This window comes from Halichoerus grypus, chromosome 1 (assembly GCF_964656455.1).
Source record: "Halichoerus grypus chromosome 1, mHalGry1.hap1.1, whole genome shotgun sequence".
NCBI lineage: Eukaryota > Metazoa > Chordata > Mammalia > Carnivora > Phocidae > Halichoerus > Halichoerus grypus.
Genome location: NC_135712.1, coordinates 206550343 through 206575817, shown reverse-complemented (window position 1 = coordinate 206575817; position 25475 = coordinate 206550343). Strand labels below are relative to the sequence as shown.

At 56.0% G+C, this 25475-nt stretch overlaps 1 protein-coding gene across 1 annotated transcript; it reads left to right on the top strand.

Moving 5' to 3' along the window:
* The first annotated feature begins 165 nt into the window (after positions 1–165).
* Positions 166–25475, top strand: TECR (trans-2,3-enoyl-CoA reductase). The gene is made up of 13 exons (XM_036066542.2): positions 166–320; positions 22346–22396; positions 23107–23158; positions 23482–23526; positions 23619–23722; positions 23800–23915; positions 24003–24108; positions 24221–24293; positions 24389–24432; positions 24510–24567; positions 24661–24749; positions 25091–25136; positions 25221–25475. Exons 1-13 carry the CDS (start codon positions 306–308, stop codon positions 25346–25348), a joined length of 927 nt encoding a protein of 308 aa, XP_035922435.2. The 5' UTR covers positions 166–305; the 3' UTR covers positions 25349–25475.

The window sequence follows — 25475 nt, the reverse complement described above, 5'->3', positions numbered from 1 at the left end:
AAGCACTTTTCTGCGAGTCCCGTCTGGCCTGCGCTCCTCCCCCTCGGTGTGTTCCGCAAGCTGATTGGCCAGCCTCATGGCGAGAGCGGCTAGTCCTTGCTCAAGACCAGCCTCGCGGGGCGGGGTCGGAGGTGAGCGCCCCGCGCGCTGATTGGCTGTAGGGGCGCGCGCGGCGGGGAGGGGCGGGGCCGACGCGGAAGCGAGGTTAGTCTCGCGCGGCCGTGGCCAGCGCGTGAGGACTTCTGTTCCTGGTCGCGCGCAGGTAGACAGCGGCAGGAGCGCAGTAGGGGCCGTTTGAGGGAACCATGAAGCACTATGAGGTAAGGAACGAGAAAACCCGCACTGAGCGGCCGCCGCAGACTCGTTCGTTTTTCTTCTTCGCGGGACCACGGGACCCACCTTTCTGCTCCTGTGCCCCAAACGGCGACCGGGACGCGCAGGCGCAGTGGGCGCGCGTTGTGCCCCGCGGCCACTCGTAAATTGCAATGCGCATGTGCAAAGGGTATTTATAATTCTGCAACCCAGGCTGTTTTGGGGTGGCCTTTTCTTGGGGTCTCTGCAGGGCCTGGGAAGCTGGCAGGTTCCTTGTAGCTCCCCCAGCGGGCTGGGACAGACTTGGCAGGGGAAGAACAAAGCTACGGGACGCTTGCTCCCGATTCGTGGGTGTCTTGTACAAGCTTGCACCATGCCGACTCCTCAGGTTTAGGAAGAGGATTTGCAATCAGCCTTCTTGCGCATGACCTTTGGACCCCTTTCCTGGACCGGGGTCCCCGAGAAGCTTAGGCGGTGAGGGAGGTGCAGTTCCAGGGCTGGCTCCCGCCGAGCAGCAAAGCTGATCTTGCTCTTTGATAATCTAAGAGATCATCTCAATTCCTCCGTGTCACCAGGGAGAAATCTCACGGGCACAGCCATTCGAAGCCCAGGTCTTCTGACTCCTAACTTGGGCTTCTTTTCCCCTTAAAACGAAGTCTTCTGATGCGCCTAGCGAAAAGCTGATAATATAATATTAATAATTTAATTATTTGATCATTACTGACTTTCAAGTAACATTAAGTAATAAACTAATTTATTATTTAAACGCATAATAATAATTTAGCATGTGATTATTCTTGTGCTGTGAGATTCTGTTACTTTATTTTGTTGTCCTCATAGGCCTCTGAGATCGGAGGCTATTATTCCCATTTTTATAGATGAAGAGATAGTCTCAGAGATGTCAGATGACTTGCCCAAAGGCCTCCAGATGATAAATGCAGAAGAGAGGGAGGAACTCAGGACTCCAGAGTCTTAGTTGCCAGCTCCTAGGCCATGCTGGTCCCCAAATGAAAACTAGCAGATAGAGAGATCTTTTTTTCTCTCCTCAATTTAAGAAACTGGCAAAATACACATAACATAAAATTTACCATCTAACCATTGTAAGTATAAGTGTCCAGTTCAGTGGCATTACGTACATTCACATTGTGCAACCATCACCACCATCCACCTCCAGAACTCTTTCCTTTTGATTTTGCAAAACTGAAACTTTGTACCAATTAAACAGTAACTCCCTGTTCCCCATTCTGCTCAGCCTTTTGCAATGCCATACTGCTTTCTTTTTCTCTCTCTCTCTTTTTTTGAGTAGGTCCCACACTCAGCGTGTAGCCCAATGCAGGGCTTGAACTCATGACCCTGAGATCAAGACCTGAGCTGAGATCAGGAGTTGGAACCTTAACCGACTGAGCCACCCAGGCGTTCACACCATACTGCTTTCTATCTCTATGAAGTTGACCACATTAGGTGCCTCACATATAAGTGAAAGAGATTCCTTGTTTTTGTTTACAAGTTGAATACCACTACCTGTGTTTGTCTCTTTTATAATTATTATTTTTGGTAATTTACCCAGAATCTTCGAAAGCTTTACCCCAGAAGTCCTCACTCATTTTTGACATAGTACCAGGGGTGAGGAGATAGGATCCAATCTCTGATGCCCCATTCAACTCTATGATTATAGAATAAAGTTCTTTTTTTTTTTTTTAAGATTTTATTTATTTATTTAATAGAGAGAGAGAGAGACAGTGAGAGAGGGAACACAAGCAGGGGGAGTGGGAGAGGGAGAAGCAGGCTTCCTGCAGAGCAGGGAGCCCGATGCGGGGCTCGATCCCAGGACCCTGGGATCATGACCTGAGCCGAAGGCAGTCGCTTAAACAACTGAGCCACCCAGGCGCCCCTATAGAATAAAGTTCTAATCTAGTTTTCCCTCTCAAACCCTGTTACAATCCTGGGGAAAAAGCCACAGTACAAAAGATGCAGGATGGAAGATCCTTGTGGCATCTTGCAAAATGTAGTTTTAGCTGTCTTACTTAGCAGTCAGGTAAAGGAGGCCTCTGAGGACCCTTGACATGAGCACTTTTCTTCCAGAAGCTGGGTACAGCGTGAGGCCCATGGTTTGGACTGGAGAACATGTTCTATCTTACTGAAGTCTTTTCCCTCCCAGAAGGAAGGGGGAGCTTCAAACCCACTGTTCAAAGTGACCTGGGAGGGGCACCTGGGTGATTGATTCAGTTGGGTGTCTGACTCTTGGTTTTGGCTCGGGTCATGATCTTGGGGTCTTGGGATAGGCCCCCCGCATCTGGCTCTGTGCTCAGCGTGGAGTCTGCTTGTCCCTCTCCCTTTGCTCCCCTCCACCCATGAGCATGCACGCGTGCTCCCTCATCTCTCTCATAAATAAATGAATAAATGGATAGAATCTTAAAAAAAAAAAGAAAATGTATTAAACAAACAAAAACCCCAAAGTGACCTTGGAGGAAAAAAATTAGGTATTTTGCTGTGTCGTCTATTATTCTTTGCTAACATTTGCCAAGTACTGTCTGAGGTGATAGCTACAGTTTCTGTGTGAGAGGAGCCCTTGTCTTGCGGCCCAGTTTCACAGCAAGCAGATTAATTTTACTTCAAGTGTTTGTTGCAGATCTATAAAAATAGCAGGGATGCTTTCACTCACATTTAACAAAGTTTGAGTAAAGGTTTCAATGATCTACATCAAAGAATATATTTCAGGGTTCCTGGGTGGCTCAGTCGTTAAGCGTCTGCCTTCGGCTCAGGTCATGATCCCGGGGTCCTGGGATCGAGCCCCGCATCGGGCTCCCTGCTCAGCGGGAAGCCTGCTTCTCCCTCTCCCACTCCCCCTGCTTGTGTTCCCTCTTTCACTGTGTCTCTCTCTGTCAAATAAATAAATAAAATCTTAAAAAAAAAAAAAAAAAGAATATATTTCTATTCAGGACTAAGTCCATCCTTCCACCCCAAGTGACCCCCTGTCCACTGAGGGGATGGCCTTCCTCAAAAGACCTTTGTGGCTCCGAGAGAGACCTCGAGATTATGAAGTGCAGTTTACAAAGGGTAGAAGTGATGCTCAGAAAAGTGTGAATCACGCCGAGTGTCATGCAGTGAGTTAATGAGGGCTGATGTCTGATGTTATGGCAGGTAGGGTTCCAGCTGGAGGGGGGATTTGTTGCTGTTTCAATAACAGTTTACTGTCACTGCCAATTTCCCCTCTTTGATCCAGCAGGAAAAAGTATCCCTTCAGGCCTGAGATGAAGCAGATAGAACAGGTCACCCTTGAGCCCTGGCTGAAGTTGTCTCCTTGGAAGGCCAGAGCAGACCTTGGGATTGTCTTGGGCTCAGAGCAGGGTTGATAAGGGAACTGCTTATCCTGCTTATCCCAGGCTACAGGATATATATTTTTTGTTGCTGTTTTTGCCATTGCAGATGAGAGGTCAAAGTAATGATTCCAGTGGTAACTGGAAAAACAGCTGTTGCATCTTATAAATTAGCCTGTTAATTCCCTGGGAAGATCAGTGCTTCTCAGTCTCTTTGAGCCCAGATCACTGCCTACTTCCTTTAGCTGGGTACCTGGAGATGAGGAAGCCTCATCCTCTCGGGGTCCCCGCTGCCCTCGTTTAGGATCTTCCACTACCACAAAAAGGGTAGTTCTATTGGTGCTTATTTTGCAGATATCCTAGACCAACATAGTACCTTGTCTGAGGCAAGTTTTGCTTCAGCTTCCTCCACAGGAATAAGTATGTGGAAGCTCTGGAAGTAGAGTTCTGGTCTAGGGGCAATTGTTTAGAGCCAGAAAACTGGGCAGGAAGGCAAAAATTAAGGAGAAAGGAGACCGACCTGTCATTGTGTCATAGGTGTGTGGGCTTTGGACAGCCTTGGGGTGGAATCCTAGCTCTGCCACTTAGTAAATAATTGTGTGACCAGGACAGCTTGAGCCTTTCTGTGGCTGCTCTTTGGGGGCAAGTGAACCTGTTTACTTGGGAAAGCAAAGATTAAAGAACATTACGAAATTGCTGGAAATATATCATGAAAGGATATGCATAAAAGCGGAGGTGCTACATATAGCTCTGGTTCATTTATTTTTACTGTTGTGCACAATTCCAGTATATGAAAGAAGATCTCGTTTGATTACCCAGTCCTTTAATAAATCTCCAGACATCCTGTTGAGTGGAAAAAAGCGGGTTGCAAAAGATTCTATACATTTAAAAAAGTACCAAATGAGATTTATATGTACTGCTCATGGATATGTATATAATAAAAGGATAAATTGCAATTAGAGGTCAGAAATGTGTGGGAATTACACAGGGGAACCATTGCTTGGGGAAAGAGGGAGTGGAGAGAGGGGGGGTGGGGAGGGCCTCAGCTATGTCTGTTTTATTGAAAAAAAAAAAGGAATCTAATGTAAATATCTGTTAAATCTGGGAGGTGGGATCTTGGGTGTCTGCTATTTTTTGTACTTTTTTTCTTGTGAATTCTTGTGTCCTTTTGCAATAGGTGAGGCGTAATTAGGGTTTTTCTGGCTATTGAGCCTCTGTTTCAATATGTGGGTCTCTTTGAACTTTTGTACTTTAAATTTGGTGCCTGTTTGCAGAAAGGTGTGTTCTGACACGGGCACTACTTGTTCTCTTCACTCTCACACCCCTCTGCGTGTTGCAACGAAAGAACAGGCCTTCCAAAAATGCCTTTGGGATTGATTTTGCATTTGCAGATAGGCTGGGATGCTGGTTGTGATCCCCTCTTGGGCTGGATAATCCTGCTGGATTAATAGCAGGAACAGGTTCGCATTTATTGTGTCCATCCAAAAACCTGAGAGGTGGGTACTCTTTGTCCCCCCATTTGTGGATAAGGGACCCGAGGCTCAGAAAAGTAGGGAACTTGCCCAAGATCACGTCGTGGTAGAGACGGGATCCAGACCCAGGTCTGTCTGATTCCTCATCCATAGAAGAGGAATCACGTGGGCACAAGTGTTACTTCTACTTTACACATAAAGAAACTGAGGCTAAGAGAAACAAATTCAGTTGCAGAAGGTCACAGAGTCAGGAAGCAGTGTAGCTGGGCTTCCACCTGGGTTTGCCTGTTTGTTTCTGTGCCTGCTGATGCTTCCAGAGGCTGCCGGTGGCAGGGCTGGGCTGTTCCATTGTTCTAAGAACAGAACATCCCTGGGGGGAGGATGGGAGGGGCTCTGTGGGTCAGTGTGGACTGCTGGCAGAGGGTCTCCCTTGGCCCTAAAATTGGATGGACTTGCCCCCCGGAATTCTGGAGGTGAGAGCCTGATTGGGGCTGGCAAGCCAGGAAAGCCGGTGGGGTTTAAAGACCTTTCTTGCGTTGGTGTGCCTCAGGCCAAGAGCCTGGGGTTGGGAGGGGTGGGAAGGGCGGGGCTTAGGTAGGGAGGTGGGGCTGAGGTGGGGAGGTGAGTGGGAGGATCTGAGTGGTGGAAGAGGTGGGCGTGGGTGAGCTCGGGGGTGGGACTCCCCTGAGCCACGCAGAGCCTCTTGAATAGCTGGTTCCTGAGGGGAGGTAAGCGGAGAGTTGACAGCCCTGAGTGGGGACCGTGCTAGGAATCCCTGCACTTTCACTGGCAGGTTTGGCCAGAGACCTTGGGCTGGTTGGTTGAGTTCAGCCTCCGTCCTAACACCTTGCAGACGTTGCCAGTGGCAGCTGAGGATGTTTTAATACCCGGGGACAGCCAGAGCATCATCATCATCATCAAGCCACTACTAATGTAGTACTTATTCTTAGTGCTTTTTATCTGTAACTCACTTTATCCTCATAATAAGTCTATGGGTGGGGACTGTTCTTATCTATGTTTGACAGATGGGGAAACTGGGCCACAAAAAAGTGAAGTGATGTGCCCTTGGTCCCACAGTGAGTGGCAGAGCCAGGGGTCTGCTAGACCAAAGTGGGCTTCACACTGGGTGGGCCCAGGTGCTTGTGCACTCAGGGAAGAATGAAGTATGTGGTCGTGAAGGACATGATCTTTGGTGGCCACCGTGTCTGCCCTTGGGACAGGCATTTTACCTGCTTGAGCTTCAGTGTTCTCACCTAAGAAGCCAGAATAAGGACACCTGTCTCGGAGGGCCACTGGGGGCTGTAAAGTGCCCAGCACACTTGGTGGCCCACAGTCAAGATACAGAGCATTAGGTGGTTAAGGACAAATCATTGGACAGATGTTCGGTCAGTCAAGTTATCTGAGATGCTTTCTGCACGTGACCTCTTTTGAATGACTTCAAACTTGCCTGTGAACAAGGCCATGAGGCTTGATTCATTGAACATGCTGCTGGGGATGGGTTCATGCTAAATAATATGCCCAGAAGATGGAGGGAGAAGCCCGTGATCAGTCTTGGTACACTGTCACACACATGGGAAGTCACATTTTGGGATGATCTACTCTTAATCTATGGGAAGATCCCTGGCGAAATGCAAGCACAGTCAGAACCCACTTTTTGCCTTATTGTGACGAAGAGCCATCCCAAGAAGTGGGTGCTTCAGGTGGGCCTGGTCATCTGATGTCAGTCGTACCCTACTCACTCGAGGTGGGCAGCTTCTCTTCTTGCCCCTCCCGGCCATGTTCCCCACCCCGCAGCAGCCAAAGGGTCTTCTCCCATGTAAGTGGGAAGATCTTAGCCCTTGTGGCTCAAAACCATCCCTTAGAGACTTGTCGTCCTCTGTCCCCTGCTGTCCTCATTCATCACGACACTTCTGGTTTTCATCTCAAACACCCGCAGCCACATTCCTGCCCTGAGCACATGCCAGTTCCTCAGCCAGAAAGGCTCTTCCTCTGTTTTTGCCAGTCCCTTCTTACTATTGAGAGCTCAGCTTCAAAGTCATGCAGAGAGGCCTTCCTGGACCATCCTACCTGGAGTATGACCCCTGCCCCCTCCCCCCAGCACCCCGTTCCTCTCCTTCTGGCCCATCTCTGGCTGTGGTTACACTTTCATTTGGGGACTTCACGGTCAGACTGTGAGCTCCGTGAGGGCAGGGACTCCTTGTGTCTCATTCCTGCAGCTTCCCCAGCATCTGGCCAGTGCCTCCTTGTTGAACGAATGATTGGATGAATGAGTGCATCTTCTCCCTGTGGTCAGGCTCCCGGAGAGCAGAAGGGTGAGTGTGGGGCCGCTGCTGGGACCTGGCTGAGGACTGTGTCTCATGTGTTGGGCTGAGCCAGTCCTTAGTGATCCTGATCGAGGGAAGCTGGTTTCTTGGTGGCCCGCTGGCCACGAGCCCCAGGTCCAGCCCAGCCACGGTCAGCCTGTTCTGCATCATCCTGCTCCTCCTCACACTTGGTCCCGCGGCAGGCTGCCAGCACTGCACCTGCCAGTGGCCTGCCCCTGGCCGCATAGGATACTGGCAGCCTGTCCTGGTCCGAGCGTTCTCCTGTTTGGGGTTCCACTTATCTGTTTCCGTCTGTCATTTACTCATTAGTTCATTTGTTCCAGTGTATTTCTCTGTACCTGTCCTGCACCAGGAATACTGGGCTGAACTAACCACAGCCTCTGCCCTCAAGATCTTTTCATCTAAGCTGAGGCCTGAAGGAGAAGGTTTTTAGGGAAGGGATATGGGGCAGCAGGTGCCGAGGCCTGGAGGCCAGACTTTGTGGGTGTCCCATGTTGAGTGCTGAGGCCAATTGGGCAGAGACCTGTGGACTTTATCCTGAGAACTGTGGACTTTATGAACTCCCTTTTCTGTTGATTTTGCCTGAGTTAAAATTTTCAGAGGGCGGTTTATTTTATTTATTTATTTATTTTTTTAAAGATTTTATTTATTTATTTGAGAGAGAGAGAATGAGAGACAGAGAGCATGAGAGGGAGGAGGGTCAGAGGGAGAAGCAGACTCCCCGCCGAGCAGGGAGCCCGATGCGGGACTCGATCCCGGGACTCCAGGATCATGACCTGAGCCGAAGGCAGTTGCTTAACCAACTGAGCCACCCAGGCGCCCGAGGGCAGTTTATTTTTAAGTCCTTGAGGGGCCCTTGTGTTAGGTGTTTGTTACATAAATGCACAGAGTAGTTGTTCCTTATTACTGACTAGTGGGTGGTGGATGGTGTTTGGGGCTCCTCCCCGCCCCCCCGCGCCTTCCAGTCCTGTGGTTAGTTAGAGATGGGCCACGAGCCTTTCCCAGCCCTCTGAGGGATAAAGGGCCTCTCAGTAGGTCACGGTGACTGGCAGGCTGGCACGGCCCTGTCCCTGCTCGAACCAGGCTCTTATGTAAGCAGCGTCCCCAGGCCATTCATTGGGCCCTGTAGACTGCAGGGCCTGTGTCATTGTCTGGGTCTTTCCGAACTCTGTTTTATCTTTTTAAAGGGACCAGGGAGCACTGGCTGGGGCCATGCCTGTTTTGTGGCGGGGCCCATGGGAACGGTGCCTGTCCTCAGGGTGAGGGCGTATAGGCCGAGTTTGGGGGAGGGCGGTTTAGCACTGGCACTGGAGTGTCATGGAGCGTCAGGAAGCCCGTCAGAGCTTGAGGGGCTCACAGAGCTGGAGCCTCCACTCTTCTTGTGGGGAGCAGCTATTTCCCAGGACTCCTTAGGAGTCTGACTCCGGTGGGGGTGGGGTGGGTTTGGGGGAACATATCTCTTGGTGGGGAGTGAGGGTGGTATCAGAATTCTTGGGGAGATGTGTGTAGTCTGAAACAGTATGTCGTTGAATATTATTCACTGCGGAGACTAAAGTCTAACAGAATCTCCTGGCTGGGGATGGGGATCCACCCACCATCTACTCCAGGACAGGGCTGCATTGAGCCACGCCACCCCTGTCCTAATTCAGGAGAGGTGGCTTTGCCCTTCCCATCTGGGAATCCCGTCATTCAGGGCTCAGCTTGAATGTCACCTCCTCTGAGAGGTTCCCCCTGACCCATCCAGGCCACACTCACCACCCTGGCGCCTCTCCTGTTTTAGTTCTCTGCACGTAGCACTTAGCACTTACTGACAGTTTGTGTATGTGAGACCCGTGCTGTCTGTAAGCCCGCCCTGGCGGGGGCTTCAGTGCATACCTTGGAACAAGTGATGATGTGCATGTCTTTTAGAGCCCCTGGCCTACAGAGCAAGGCACAGGGCAGGCTCAGGCAGTTAGCCACATCGCTGATGCACTGCCCCCCACCCCCACCCCCACCCCCACCGGCACTGCAGTCTGATGATGAGGAAGGACCCTTGCATGCTTGGGTGCACGGCTGCGCCTCGGGACTGGCAGTTCTGGCTCTGAGCATGTGTGGCTAGCTTCACTGTGTCAGCATGGGTTCCTGTCCTTGGGTCATGAAGCTGGTCAGTGCTCATCTTTTGGCACTTTGGAGTTTGGCCCCCTTTCCCCCCACTTTTGGCCCAGAGTTACCTGAACTCTGAGTTTTCATGTAAGGATAAGGTGGGGATCCCATGGGTAGTGCTAAGCCATGGATCAAGAGACCCAAAGAATGTTTCCTGCCAGGCCCTTCCAGGCACAGTCTGAGGAGTGGGCCTAGGGGCTGCACTCTCTGCCACGTTCTGCCTCGCCTGGGGTGTCAGTGGATGGCGCACGGAGGTGCAGTCGTTGCCAGTCTCCCTGGCTGGGCCCCGGAACATGCACCCCGGAGGGAGAGGGCACGGGGAAGGACGTGCATATAGAACTCCTGGGTTCATTCTCCCTTGCTTCATTTCACTCTCCACCAGAGTGGTGAGTGGAGCCAACAGAGGCCTGCGGGGCTCAGGGTGCTGCTCACAGGTAATGCTGCGGGTGGGAAGACAGCCGAGAGCATCTTCCTGGACCCCTCTCTTACCTGCGAGAGCCAGGCTTTTCCTCTTAATTCACCATTCCCTTTAAAGACGCACGTAGGCCTGTTAAACATTCCAGAAACCCTGCACTTCTTTGCTGAAATCCTCTTAACTTGTTACTGCTCTCCCCCCTCCATCCCAGGATACACAGTTTTCCCCCTTGGTGTTCTCATGTTCCTTAAGTGGGGCTGCATCTTATATATATACATCTCATATTTACATAGGTAGTTCATTCCCCCCCCCCCCCCCATTGGCGAGTTGGTTTAAATCAGTGGTGTCTCAGGATCCAGGAATTAGAGTGTCTTTTTCCCCACTTGGCACCTCTGTGCCCTAGTCCAGGCTCCACTGAGATCTCTGGCCTGGGTTGTTTCTGAGACTCACTGCTGTGTCTGCTTCCACACTTGCCTTGGCAGCGGGAGGGATCCTTCTCAAAACCAGAGCAGGTTGCGGCACTCCAGCAGCTTCCTGAAGTGCTTGTCTCTCCAGCCTTCTCCTCAGCTGCTCACCCTCAAGTCCATTCTGCTCCAGCCTCTGCGTGTTCCATAGCCCTGCCAAACTCTGTGCTGCCGTAGGGCCTTTGCACTTCCCGCAGGGAGCCTCTTCCTGGTCCTCCCTTTGGCTTCATTCTGGCTGTGGCTCAAATTACACTTCCTTGGAGAGGCTTTCCCTGACCACCTCCTGTGGCGCTCTGGGCCCCCTGCCCTGCTTTCTTTTCTTCACAGCACCTGGTATATCCTGACCTTGGGTTAGGTGATAGATGATTTGCCCCTGTTCCCCTGAGCAGGTCCAGTCGGGGAGCATGGCCTCTCAGCTGTGCCCACCATTCTGTCCCCGCACCTGGAACGCTGCCCAGCACCCTGCTGTCACACATAGATCTTTCCATTCATCAAGCCCAGCACCTAGCACGGGCCCAGCACATCGAGGGGCTCAGTAAGCGTTTCCGGAGAGAACGAATGGGAACTTCTCAGCTGGCAGAAAAGGCTTGTGGAGCTTCCAGAGACACCGCCCCTGCCCCCAACCTCTGCCTTACGTGCTTTCTCAGAGCTGGAGTGCTCTGTGGGGCTGTTAATGGGCATTTCCGACTTAATATCCAAACCTGAGCCCCAGATTTCCCTTCAAACCTGCATTTCCCCACTCCAGTTAATGGCACTTCCAGCCTTCCGACCACTGCACTCCTAGGCTGTTTGACTCTGCTTGTTCTCTCATCCCTGGCATCCTGAAGTCCGCAAATCCTATGGCTCAGCCATCAGAGGACTTCTGGAATGCACCCACTTCTCATCAGCCCACCCCCTGCCATCATCAGGCCCAGGCCCGGGGTCGGCAGGCTTTATCTGTGAAGGGTCAGATGGTAAATATTTTGGACTTGGCAGGCCATACAGCCCTGTGACATCTTCTCAACTCAACCATTGTGAGAAAAGCAGCCGTAGACGATACATTAAGCAACGAGTGTGGCCATGTTCGATACAACTTTGTGGATACTAAAATTTGAGTTTCATGTAATTTCCACGTCATGAAATAGGCTTCTTCTGATTTTTCCAACCATTTAAAAATGTGAAGACCCCTTAGCTTGTACAAAAACTAGTGGTGGATCAGAGAATTGGCCTGTGGGCCATAGTTTGCCGACCCCTTGGTGTAAGGCATCTTTTATTTTGACAGAATTCTTACTGGGCTCCCTGCTTCCACTCTATTCCCCTGTAGTCCAGAAGGATTCTTTAAGTCAGGTTGAATTCCTGTTCTGCCCAGAGCCCTCCAGGGTTCCCACCTCACTTGGAATAGAAGCCAAAGTCTTAACATGGCCTCTGAGACCGTGCACAACCTGTCACCTCCCCCCAGGCCCCTTCTTGCTCACTCCCTCCAGCCACACAGGCCTCTGCACTGTTGCTTGAACATACCAAGAATGCCGTACCTCAGGGCCTTTGCACAGGCCCTTTCTCTGCCTGGATGCTCTCCTCAGATTTCTCAGTAGCTCTTTCCCCCACTGCATTCAGGGCTTGTTTCAACATTTCCTCAGGAGGCCTTTCTTGACCACTTGCTATAAAACCACACACTCCCCCATCTCCTTCCACTGCCTGTACCCTTTTCCCGCTCTGCTTTCCCTGTGGCACATGGCATCTTCTGTTATGTGTAACTTTATTTGATTGTCCTCCCACCCCCCGCTAAAATGTCACCTGCATATAGGCAAGGATTTCAGTCTCTTTCCACAACTGAATCCCCAGAGCCTTTAACAGTGCCTGGCATGTAGTGGGTGTTCAGTCAATATTTATGCAGTGAATGAATGAGCCTCAGTTTCCCCAAAAGGGGATTAATAGTAAAAGAGATAATTTGTGTTGAGAATGTGTCTGGCACATGGTGAGCGTGTGGCAGGCATTAGCTGTTGGCTGTGTGTATAAGGCTGGCCATGGGGATCCCAGGGCGGGCTATTCCGGAAGAGCTTCTGGGTTGGACTAACCTGCCTGCCACACTGGGCCGGAAGTGCTGGACGCAGGTGGGGGGTCAGCCTGGATGAACTCCTCCTGCTGCTCCCATCAACCTGGGTTTGCAGGGCTCAGTGTTTCCTGTCTCTTCCAGCTTCTTGGCCTGAGATGCAGAGACCAGACATGGTTACCAACCTCGACCTGGCCCGGCGGTGCGGGGGGTGCAGACCTGGGCCATCCCCTGAGTGTCTGGGGCCAGGGACAGTCAGTTCTTTTTTTTTTTTTTTTTTTAATTTTTTATTGTTATGTTAATCCCCATACATTACATCATTAGTTTTAGATATAGTGTTCCATGATTCATTGTTTGTGCATAACACCCAGTGCTCCATGCAGAACGTGCCCTCCTCAATACCCATCACCAGGCTAACCCATCCTCCCACCCCCCTCCCCTATAGAACCCTCAGTTTGTTTTTCAGAGTCCATCGTCTCTCATGGTTCTTCTCCCCCTCCGATTTCCCCCCCTTCATTCTTCCCCTCCTGCTACATTCTTCTTCTTCTTTTTTTCTTTCTTAACATATATTGCATTATTTGTTTCAGAGGTACAGATCTGAGATTCAACAGTCTTGCACAATTCACAGCGCTTACCAGAGCACATCCCTCCCCAGTAGGGACAGTCAGTTCTAAGGAGCAAAAACAGATGGGGTCCTGCCCCTGGGGCTTGTAGCCAGGTGTTGTTGGGCTGGCGACTTGTGCTCCTGAGCCTCATCCTCCCTGTCTGTGAAATGGGTTAACAGTGCCAGTCTAACAGGGCCAATGTGAGCTGGTGGTGACTGGGTGCTCGGTGTTCACAGCCCCCAGGGGGCAGGGCAAAGAAGGGGTGGGGAGCCACTACAGGAAATGGCTGAGGTCCCATTGGGAGGGCCTGGGCTGGCTGAGTCCCTCAGGGGAATGATGTTGGGCTTCTTCCAGAGGGCAGGGCCCATTTGAGGAAGGCAGCCTTGCTTGAGGCTGTCCCCATCTGTCACCTGGGAGCTTTTGAAGCTGTGGGCACCGGCTCCCCCTTCAGAGACCCTGGGCCCCCTCCTAGGTTGCCCAGGCCAGGGCTCCTCAGCTGAGTTGCATGAGCAGGCAGGGTTCTGGACCACCGGGCAGAACTTCTGCCACATGTGCCACGAGAATCATCTCTGTTATGTCCTCTTTCTTACATTCCCACTGACCAGATGGAGAAGCTAAGGCTCAGGCAGGGAAGGCTGGTCTGACCCCGGCCTCAGCAGCACTAGTCTTGCTCAGTGTTGGGAACTGCTCCCGCCGGGGCACTGCTTTTCCACCCATGGTGGCCTCAGCCCACGACAGGAAAACGTGCAGGAAGCATTAAGATAGCTGCTGAGTCTGCGTGGGCCCCTCTGTGTGGTGTCAGGAGGTGACAGGCCTTTCACCCTTCGTACCCTGAGTGTGCTGGGGCCACGGGAGGCTGAGGCCTGGGGAGGAGCAGGCTCAGCCCTTGGGCTCCCCTGCAGGGCACTCCTTGTGGAGGTGATGTGTTCTGCAGAGTCTGGACCTTCCAAGACTAGTGCGCTGGAGTTGGAGTGTCAGCAGGGAGGGGCGTGCCTTCCAGATAATCAGATCCAGGGGCCCCTCCCTCCTTTTTTCCCTGTTAGCATTTAACCCTGCTCTTCAGAGTGGCGGTGGTATTGCATCATGGTGGTGAGGGGGTGGGGGGGCTTTGGGCCCAAGCAGGCAGGTTAGCACTGGCCCTGGCACTTCCTGGCTATGTGCCTTGGGTGAGGGCTCCCTCGTTTCTGAGCTGCCTATCTGGGGTCACAGTCCTTAGCTTACAGACCCAGGTGAGGCTAGGTGGGTTATGCAGGTGAAGGTCTTAGCACAGTCCTTGGCACAAGGTGGGCATCTGATAGATATTACTCGCAGAAGCACTTGCAAATGGCACAGACCCCAGCAGCTCTGCTCTCGGAGGGACAGCGCTCCCTGGAGGCTGGGGAGATGTGGCCTGTGCCCGCTCAGGGAGGTGCGTGGGCTGTGGGTGCCCGTGAGCAGCTGGCGAACAGTCCTGAGATCCAGAGTCCCTGCCATGTTGGTTCAGTGTCCCCTTCAGGTGCGGCTTTGTGTGTTTGCAATGACCAACCTGGGCTCACACAAGCACCCAGAGAATGTTCTCCAGGATGCTGCTGGGCTGCATGGGGCTCCGCCAGCTTCTCTTGGCCCCCATCCCAGAGCCTAGGGACGTTGGCATTCACACACTGACTCCTCTTGTCTGGCTAGTGGGGGTGGGAGGTGGAAACTGGCTGGTTGAGGGCCTGGGAGTGGGTGGTCAGTGTCTCCCGGCCTTTCCCAGCCTTGGTGATGTTCTGTCCCCACCGTGGCACATGGGGAGGCTGGGGCAACTGCCCCGGGCATCTCAGGAAATGGGGTCATGAGCTGAGGCCACTGGGGAAGGAGGTATTTCTGGCGGAGCAGGTGCGGCCTGTGCTGGCTTCTTGGCAGCTGAGCCCAAGGTCTTCTCAGCCACCCTGGCATGAGCAGTGTGACTTTGATATTTCTGGAAAGTGGAAGGGAAGAGGAGCTGCAAGTGCTGAGTCGCCGAGTCCAGGCAAATGTGCCCAAGCCTCTGCATCTGTGAAGTGGATGAGCCGGTTGGGTGCTTTGCTGCTCAAGGCCAGGCCTCCACCCTCTGGGTGCCGCAGCCCTTGGACCCTGAGTGGGGGCCTGTGGGGGCCACGAGTGCCTGGGCCAGTCAGCTAAAGGACCTGTCAGGGCCTTAGTGTCTTTGCCTAGAGTCCTAGGTTGCACCGAGCAGGGCTCGCACCCACAGCGGGCCTCTTGTGCCGCAGGCCCAGGAGAAGATGTTACCCACCAGGGCGCACGCTTCCTCACAGCCCCGGCCGCCCCACACAACGTGACCCGGTCGCAGGGCCCTTTCCTGGCAGGCAGACCTCTGTGGTATGCTGCCTCGCACCATCTCTGCAGGGGCCTCTGCAGAGGGTGCGCTGGCTGGGGGTGCGGCCCCAGAGGCCTGTGTGTGGTGGGGGCTGGCCTTTCTTGAATACACAGGAGTGTGCACTGGGCTCAGGTGTTTACTGCGGCGTGACCTGGGTGTGCCCTCACCCTTTGGAACTTGGCTTCCTCATCTGAGGATGGAGCTAACAGCCCTGCTCCCTCGGCTGCTGTGCAGTTGGAAGGGGAGGATGAGGAGAGGGGTCTGGGAGGCTGCCGCAGCTCCAGGCCTGCTGTTCTCAATGCATACTCATTGGGCAGGGCCCATCTTAGGGTGCACAAAAGTTCCAGGTGTGTAAGTGGGAGCTGATGAGGGCGATCTGGAAGCCAAGCCGACCCTCAGGCCTGTGCCTGCCCCTTGTCCCAAGGGGCCCTGGGGTGTGCACTCTGCCCTGAGGCCACTGAGTCTTATTCACAGATGGGAGGGGGCTGGCTGTGTTGGTAAAGATGGGGACACTGAGGCTTGAGAGGGGCTCGAGCTCCTGGCCTGGAGGCCTTGCGGGCGCTGTTACCTTGGCCCTGGGTGCTCCTGTAGGAGCAGCACTTACAACCTGGGCTTAGGTGGTGCCAGTCTTCCCGCTGCCCCTCCCTTCTGGGGCTCAGGTCAGAAACTTCAGACCCCCCCCCCCCCACTTTTCACTCCTCCATGGACACCTCCCTGCTCCCGTCCCCACTGTTGCCTCTGCCCTGGTCTCCCAATTCCCCAGGGGTGCCTGCGAGCACCCGGTCCCCTCCCTCCTCTACTCACAAACCCTCCCAGGCCCCCACCTCACTCAGGGTAAAACCCAGAGCCCTCCCTGTGGCCCACAAGGCCCTGCATGACCTGCGCCATGCCTTCATGGCTTTGTGTCCTCTCCCTTGTCACTCTGTTCAGGCCACTTGGGCCTTCCTGCTCCTCAGCCGTGCTTAAGCACAGTCCAGCCACAGGGCCTTTGTACTTGGCGTTCCCTCTGCCTGGTGTGCATGCTGTTCCCTCATGTCCCACTGGCCTTTGCTCAGCTGCCCTTTCCTCAGGGAAGCCTTCCCTGACCACTCTGTGGAAAATGGTCTCCCCCCCGCCCCGCCCCGGCCCCGGCTCCCCGCCTCCATTCCGTTTTTCTCCACAACTGTTGGTGACAAAACATGTGGCTGTTGTCTGTCCCCCCTCCGCCACAGCACACGCAGGCTGGGGTGCCATCCTGTGAAGGCAGGGGCTTGGTTTTGTTCACTGCAGTGCCAGAGATGTGGGAGGAAGGGAGGCAGGAATGGATGGAGGAAGGAATGAATGGATGTGGGGCAGTGGCTCCTGAGGCCTCTTGGCTGGTAGGTGGCAGAGCCCGGTTAGTGCTCACTCTCTTGGTCCCATCCTGGTCCCATCCTGCCCTGGAGTTGCCTGCTTGGCAGTTGACGAGGCTGTGTCTTCCCGCAGGTGGGAGTGGAGTCCACGGCCACAAGGGTGCGGTGGAGAGCAGGGCCGCCGGCACAGCCCAGCTGGGAACCGTAGTGGGGACAGCGCTGCAGCCCTGCCCCTCTCACCCACACGTGTCTTGCTGTTGTTAGGGTTCGGGCGCACTGTCACCAGCTGGATGGAGCATCATCACCCCACCCCTCTGACCTTGGAGTCCTGTGGTTGGGCCCCTTCATGGCCATGGTCAGGATCTGGGGAGAAAGGGCCTGGCACCCTGTGTATCTGCCAGTACTATTTTGCAGGTATTGGTCGAGTAGTATTTATTCTTTACAGGATCACTTTTAGGCTGGGCATGTTCATGTACTTTTTTTTTTGGTTGTTATTATCTCTGTAAATCTTACAGTAGTCCTGTGAGATGGCAGGTGGGGGCAGCCCATTTTATAGATGAGAAAATGGAGGCTCAGAGAGGTTGAGTAACTTGTCCAAGGCCACACAGTCAGGAAATAGGTGAGTCTTTTTGACCTCAGAGCCTGGGGAATGTGCACGTGGCCAAGAAGGCCCTTGAGCTTTCCTTGTGAGGAGGCCACTGGGCCTGTGGTAGTGCCTCTGAGGGCCCAGGCCTTGTAGAGCCTGTCACCGTGGAGCCCCTTCTGTGTTGGGATTGCGGGTGAGGAAAGACAGCAGGCTTCCCCAGGAGCTGGAGCTGGCTTGGTCATTGACCCTTTCCCTTGGTGAGCAGTGGCCCAGAGCCTGGGAGGAGGGTCCAGCTGTCAGAATACTGGGTCCGCCAGGGTCACTGGAGCCAGGTGGGCATGTCTGTGGGCCTCACAGAGGCTTCTCTGGAGCTAGGTCCCGGCTCAGGATAGGGAGAGCTCCAGGCAGCAGCTTCCACCCTGCCGCTCTGGGGTTTGGCAAGGTGGGCACGGCCCCCTGGCGTGTGGTGAAGGAGGAGCAGGGAAGGGCCTTGGCTCAGAGGGCAGTGGGGAGGGAGTTTTAGGTCCTGGTGTGTGTGACCTTGGGCAAGCCCAGTTGCCTCATGTAGGTGTTTGCTGAGTCCAGCTCCTTGCTGGGCTGTTCTGGGTGCTGGGAAATGATTGAGAACAGAACAGTCCTTGCCCTCAGGAGCTGGTATGTGGGAGTTGCTATTTTGAGTCAGGAAGGGCCTCACTTGAGAATTTGTCTGAAGGCCCAAGGACGTGGGGGAAGGAGCCCTGCAGGGTCTGGGGGTGAGCGGTCCAGGCAGTGGGAACAGCGTGTGCAAAGGCCCTGAGCCTCTCCTGTAGTTGCGTAACTGCTCTGCTTTCCCACTGCTCTGTGTTTCTCATCTGCTAGGTGGGGTTCATCCCCGGAGCCTTGCTCTGGGCACCGGCACTGGCTCAGAACGGTGCTCAGAAAACGTCACCCTCGTTTCTACCAGTGCTATGTTGATCTGCAACATCTTTTATTTCCATGAAGACAGGGAAGGCCATGGGCGCTGCTGCTCAGCAGTGGCTCTGGGTGCTCCCCTCCAGGCTGGGGAAGGTTGCAGCCTGGTCCCCACCCCTCTTCAGCGTGGGCTGCGGCCCCACCCTTTGTCCTGCCCCCTCCCCCCACCCCCCATGCCCTGACCTCGTGGCATGCCACGAGTTGCTGTTGGCTGGACCCTGGAATCTCAGGCGCCCGGGTGAGAATTTGTCCCAGGCTAGTGGAGCTGTCATCGCAGAGCCACTCTCGGGTCCCAGGCCAGCGCGTCTGCCCTGTCCTTGTCCTCTGTGTCCATTGTGCCCGAGGCTGCGGTGCCACACCCCCTGCTTGTGGTCAGTGCTGGGACCTCAGGCTCAGGCTAGGTGACCCTCCTCACCCATCCATCGAATATAACACTCCTCCCAGCCCTTCCCCTGCCTCCAGCTCCCTTAGGAGGGCTGACCTCTCCTCCTTTCCCCTGCCTGTCTTCTCCCAGGGATGAGGTCTGGGCCTGCTGCCTACCCTTGTGTGCCTAGAAACCCTGCCTGAGGGCTGTGCTCGGCAGCTGCCTGCACCCCCTGACCTGGTCTAGGCCTGCCGTGGGTCCCCATCCCAGGCTGGCATCAGGCTTAGCAGGCCAGTGTGTGTGTGTGTGTGTGTGTGTGTGTGTGTGAGAGAGAGAGAGAGAGAGAGAGAGAGCGAGAGAGAAAGAAAGAGAGAAGGAGGGAGGGAGAAGCACAGGGGTGCGGGAGGCATGCTCAGCACAGAGCAGGGGGTGGGGTGGCAGTGCTGTGGGGAGGGGTGCGGTGCATGGGTAAGCTCTGGGACTGGAGCCTGGGAAGCACAGGACCAGGTCCCCTATGTTTAGGCCCTCAGTGTAAGGGGGTGGATGGGTGTGAGGAACCCTTGCTGCTCCCTGCCCTGGGACCTGTTTTTTGGTGGGTAATTGGGGCCTGCATGTTAGCCCCCCTAAAAATAATTGATTGAGGTGAAATTCACATAAAATTAACCATTTAAAAATGAATAGTTTAGCAGCATCAAATACATTCATACTGTCGTCTGTCCCCCTGCAGCCACCACCTCGATTTAGTTCCAGAATATTTCCATCATCCCTAAAAGATACCAGGTTCCCGTTAGGCAACGTTCCTCACTCCCCCACTTCCCAGCCCCTGTCAACACAGTTATCTGTCTCCTCGCATCTGCCGATTCTGGACATTTTACATAAATATATGACTCTGTGTCTGCCTTCTTTTCCTTAGCATAACTTTTTTTTTTTCTTTTTGCCACTTAGCATAACTTTTATTTCACTTTTTATTTTGAAATAATTATAGACGTACGGGGAATTGCAGAAATAGTACAGAGAGGTCCTGTGTCCCACATCCCCCTCACACCTCAGGGCCTTTCAGACCTCTTTCCGGGTGAAGGCTGCTGGGTCCTGGGATTTGGGGGCAGGAAAGTGGCCCTGAGCTGAGGCAACCCCCACCCCAATGGGTCGGGCCCCTGGGTGCCGCCGCAAGGGCCAGGCTTACCTCTGGGAGGGCGCAGGCTCTTGTCCTCCGGCCTGGGACCAGCTCGGGCGCGTCTGGGGCTGCGGCTGCTGGGAGCGTGCCCCCCTCCCGGCCACCCCTCCCGCCACCCAGCTTCCTCTCCCGGCAGCCAGTCGGGGCCCCCGACTCTCCCCGGGACCCTGGTCTGGTGCCCAGGTTGGGGGAGAGGGGTAGGATTTCAGCCCTCCCCCAGCAGCTGGCCAGGAGGGAGAGGGGCTGGTTGTATTTTAAGCTATTGAGTGGTTCAGCAGGAACTCAGAGGCCTCCTCTCCCAGGAGTCTCGGTGCTGTCTTCCTGCCCCACACGGGCTCCAAAGGCATGTGGGCACTGCCCCCCCCGGGACCCAGGAACTATTAATATACTGTAGCCATGGGGCAGGCCCTATGCCTGCCCACGGCTCTGCTATTCTAGCCCTTTCTGGCACATTCTGCATGTGCCCCTTCCCTCTCCCACAAGTCCCCTCGGTGGGGCCTGGCACTCGGGGCAGTAGGACTGGTTTCCTTTTTCTGGCCCTTCTCTTTGGCTTTGTTATCTGTGTGGCTCCGAGGGGCTCCGTAATGTGTCCCCCAAGGCCACACAGCTGGGCAGAGCCTGCAGTCGGCAGCACACACGCTCCGTCCGGTGCAGCATCAGTAGGTGGCATAGGCCAGGGCTGGGTGTCGGGCCCTCTCCTGTCCATGGTGTGGGGCGGGCATAGCGTACATGGGCCAACAGGCTCACATGCTGCCTGCCGCCAGGGGGGCTGGGATCTGCACCCAGGCCGGTGCCCTTCCCACCGGGTCTCCTCATGCCCAGCCTCATGGCCCCAGGTTTTGGGGCACTGTCAGGCACCGTGCTGATGCTTCACTTGCATTGTCTCATGACCCTTAGAGCCCCTGGAGCGACACGCCTACCTACCTGCCCCCCAGCTGAGGCTCAGAGAGAAGTGAGGGCTGGTCACCCAGGGACTGAATGGCAGGGCCAGACTCAGTCCCGTCTGCTGCCCACTGCGCTCCTGTCACTGGGGGATGTATGAGGGGAGCCCTTTCCTTCTGGGGGTGCTGGCTGCGGTGGGCCCCTCTGCCTGGGCTGTGGGTAGGTGGCTGTACCCTCAGAGAGCCCTGGCTGGGGCCCTGCCCTGGGTTTCTGGTCCTTCTCCTTTCCCCATCCTGCCTCTGACCGAGGCTCTACCAGGGGTGGGAAGGATTCTCAGCACCTGCTGGCCAGTGGCTGACTTGAGGTCAGACCCAGCCCTGCCTGCCACGGCCCCATGTCTAAGAGCATCTGTGCCAAGCCCCCCAGGGGAGCACTTGGGCCTTTTGGGATCAGCTGGCCACTGCTGGGCCCCCCTCCAGCTCCAGCAGTTCCTGTGTTCCCTGCTCCTCCTGGTGCCTTCTCAGACCTGCTTGGGATGGGTGGGCCAGATCCCCCTGAGGGCTCTCTCCCCCCCAGCTCTGCCCCACTGCTCTGCTACTGTCTGGCCACTGTCCGGGGGCTCAAGCAGAGCAGTGGGGTGGGGGTGGCCAGGCTGTGTGCTCTGGGCTTTGTGGGGGTCAGGGCCTAGGCAAGGGTGCTATGTTGGGCTGATGCCGTGGGAAGACTGCCCCAAAGGTGGCCTTGAACAAGGCCTGGGTGGACCTAGTGAGAAATGAGTGGAGAGAGAGGTCAGGGAGGCAGGGGCCGAGGGCTCATCAGTCCAGGCTGGGGATGCTAGCTGGAAACTTCTTGGTTTCCTGACCCTTTCCACACTTAGAGAGAGGCTCTCTGCACCAATAACTCCGGAATCTGTCACCTCCCTGGGAACATAAATGCACAAGGAAAATAATCCGCAGCGTCTCTTACAGCTCAGAAGGGGAAATGGATGATCTATCTCTCGGATTCTCAAAATAGCTGGGATTTCTCCAAGCCCAGTGAACTCTGCGGGCCAGAGCTGGGCGCCGGGGCTTGGGCTGCCCGCGGGCCGCTCACCCTCCTCCCGTGGCTGACCCCACCCTACACTGGGCCGGGGTGCCTCCATGCCTGCCTCAGGGGGTCTTCCTGCCCCCTGGGCTGTTTGGGGGCTGTGTCCACTCGAAAGTCTCACTTTCAGGGGGACCCAGCCCCTGGGGGTTGCCCCCAGGAGGTGTGTGGCACGGCTCCTGGGGGGCTCAGTCTGGGGCAGTTTTATATTTAGCTGGGCCATGGCTGCGGGGCACTCGGGTTACATCTGCACAGAAGGCAGCCGTGCCAGGGCAGGCGCGGGCTCCTTTCCAGCACCGCGGCAGAATTTGATCACGCCGGCCCGGCCCAGAGCTGCTTCGCGTGGGGAGGTCCGTGGTGGGGGCTGACGGCCGGCAGCTGGGGCTGCTGGCTGTAGCGGGCAGAACAGGGCAGCATGGACCTGAACATGAGCATGGTGGCCCGGGAGGCCAGTCAGGGCCTCGGCCCCGGCCCCAGCCTCGGCCTCAATGGCCTTCCCGGGATCGCACCTGCCAAAGCGACCAAAAAGCCTAAAAAGGCCGTTCTCTTCTTCGAGGTGGAGATTCTGGATGCGAAGACGCGGGAGAAGCTCTGCTTCCTGGACAAGGTAGGACCCTGGCGCCAGCTGTACTGGGCCAAGGGCATGGGGCCTGGGTCCCTGTTCCTTCCTGGGGCTTCTGGTTCAGAGGAGATGGGAGCTGTCCAGCTGGACCCTTTGTGTCCCTCCATCCTGTGTCCTGACTCCCCACCTACCCCTCAGCGTACGAGGGATACTTTCCCCAGGCCTGTCGCTGCCACCTTGGGGTGGAGTGGGCACCGATGGCCCTTGGGTGTGGCCAGGAGCTGGCCCCCTGGTGGAAGGAGGCGAAGCAGCCTCCGTGGACCCTGCAGGGCTTTGGGGCCTGGGAAGAAGGTGGGAGTCTGAGACCTGCCCCCTGCCAAGGCCCGGCATGGGGGAAGGGGCTCCTGTCCCAGGGAGTTCTGGCCCCGAGAGGGCCGTCACTGTGAGGGGAGCTGCGGGTGGGGTGAGGAGGAGAGGCAGAGAAGCAGGCCCAGCTTCCTGTGCTCAAACCGTCTCCCAGCAGGCCAGGGGTGTCCTGGCTGCCTTTGGTAAAACCGGGCCCTCAGGCCTACGGCTCTCCCCACTCTGGCAGGGCCCTTGCTGCTCCTTTCGGCCATGTACGCGGGGAGCCTGAACTCCAGCCTTCCCCCTCCCGTAGCAGCTGCCCAGCCCCCCAGTCCATCCCCTCTTACCAGGAGGGGTCCTAATCATGCCCCACCCTGCCCTGACTTCTTTGCGGCTTATGCTTCCCCCAGGTGGAGCCCCATGCCACCATTGCCGAGATCAAGAACCTCTTCACCAAGACCCGTAAGTCCAGGGCCCATTCGCGCTGCTGTCCGTGACCCTTCTGGGCAGGGGCCTCTGGGGGGGACCTGGTCCTGCACTTCTCTTCTCCCCAGGTCCTGCGGAGGTGCCCCCAGTGTGGCCCAGGCTTCTCTTGGCTTGCCTGGGGCAGGTGTCCCTGCGTGGCCGTTGGCAGGAACGCCCTTGCTGGGCTTTCAGAAGGACAACATCCTGCCTCTGCCTGGGCTGTTCCTGCCTCTGTCCTGGAGGCACGGGCCTCAGAGGCCTCGCCTCGTCCCGGGGGGCTCTGTTGTGCTGTGTGCTGTGACAGCCTGTTCTCCCCACAGATCCGCAGTGGTACCCTGCCCGCCAGTCCCTTCGCCTGGACCCCAGTGAGTACAGCTGTCTGCTTGGCCACCCTTAGGCTCCTGGGTGGCGGTGGGCAAAGGTCTGGGCAGCCCTGAGCCCCGGCCTGTCTCTGCAGAGGGCAAGTCCCTGAAGGATGAGGATGTTCTGCAGAAGCTGCCCGTGGGCACCACGGCCACATTCTACTTCCGGGACCTGGGGGCCCAGATCAGCTGGGTGACGGTGAGTCCCAGCCCTATCCGTGGCCTCCTTTCCCATCAGCCACATTGGGGTGACTCACCTGCTCCCTGTACCCCTAGGTCTTCCTGACTGAGTACGCAGGGCCCCTCTTCATCTACCTGCTCTTCTACTTCCGGGTGCCCTTCATCTATGGCCACAAATACGACTTCACGTCCAGCCGGCACACGGTGGTGCAGTGAGTGGGGCCAGGTGGAAGGGGGCGGTGCGGAGAGGGGGGAAGGCCTGCTGGGCCCGCCCCAGCTGAGCTGGCTCCCCCTCCCAGCCTCGCCTGCATCTGCCACTCATTCCACTACGTCAAGCGTCTGCTGGAGACGCTCTTCGTGCACCGCTTCTCCCACGGCACCATGCCCTTGCGCAACATCTTCAAGGTGAGCGCCCGGGTTCTCCCAGCCCCACCCACCGGGATCGTCCCGTTCCCTGTGCATCCCCAGTCCCACCCTCTGTGGGGCCAGGCCTCATCCGAGCCCTGCTTGCTTTCAGAACTGCACCTACTACTGGGGCTTCGCCGCCTGGATGGCCTATTACATCAACCACCCTCTCTATACGCCCCCCAGTAAGTGGCCTTGGACCTGCCCTGCCCCACCCTGTGAGCCTCCCACCCCACCGGGCTCTCCCCTCATAGGCCTCCCCTCTCCGCTTCCTCTTCAGCCTACGGAGCTCAGCAGGTTAAACTGGCACTCGCCATCTTCGTGGTAAGCAGGCTGGGAGGAGGGGAATAGGGCGGGGAGCTGGAGGGGGGGACTCTGGGCTGACCCTGCTGCTCTGACAGATCTGCCAGCTTGGCAACTTCTCCATCCACATGGCCCTGCGGGACCTGCGGCCAGCTGGTGAGTGGCCTGCCCCAGGCAAGGGGTGGTGGTGGGCAGGCTGGGCAGACTGGGCGAGGGGGTCTCACTTGTCCCTCCTGGCCTACCTGCCAGGGTCCAAGACCAGGAAGATCCCATACCCCACCAAGAACCCCTTCACCTGGCTCTTCCTGCTGGTGTCCTGCCCCAACTATACCTACGAGGTGAGGGTCTGCTCTGCTCCCTCCTCTCCCTCCAGGGGCTGGGGTCCCACATGCCAGCCCCTACTAGGGGTGCCTGGCTCAGCAGTGGGAGTATTTGGAGATGGAAGGGCTGGCCTTACTGGGAGTTGGGAGGTGGGTAAGGCCAGGCTTGCAGCTCGAGGGGGCTGGGGGGCAGCCACATCATGCACCCCCGTTCACTCAAGGCCTCTCTGGCATTGGAGTTTGGTTCCCACCCCCTCGCTCTGAAAGGGTTGGGGGGCGAGTTGGCCCTGGGGGGTGGCAAGGCCTCTGGAGGACAGCAGGCACTGCGCACCCTCACCCCCGACCGTTCTTCCCCACAGGTGGGGTCCTGGATTGGCTTTGCCATCATGACGCAGTGTCTCCCAGGTGAGCCCGCTGTCCCTCCCTCTGTGGGTCCCAGCCCACCTGGGCTGTGCAGCTTCTCCCTGACACCCCTGCTCTGCCCCACAGTGGCCCTCTTCTCCCTGGTGGGCTTCACTCAGATGACCATCTGGGCCAAGGGCAAGCACCGCAGCTACCTGAAGGAGTTCCGAGACTACCCCCCACTGCGCATGCCCATCATCCCCTTCCTGCTCTGAGCTGCTGCCGGCCTCCCAGGGTCTGCCAAGCTAGGCTCTCATCCCTCTGCCCCAACGTCATTCTGGGGGAGGAGCGGGGACTACCACTCTCCAGCTCTTGGAATAAAACCTGCTTGTCCCTGCCAAA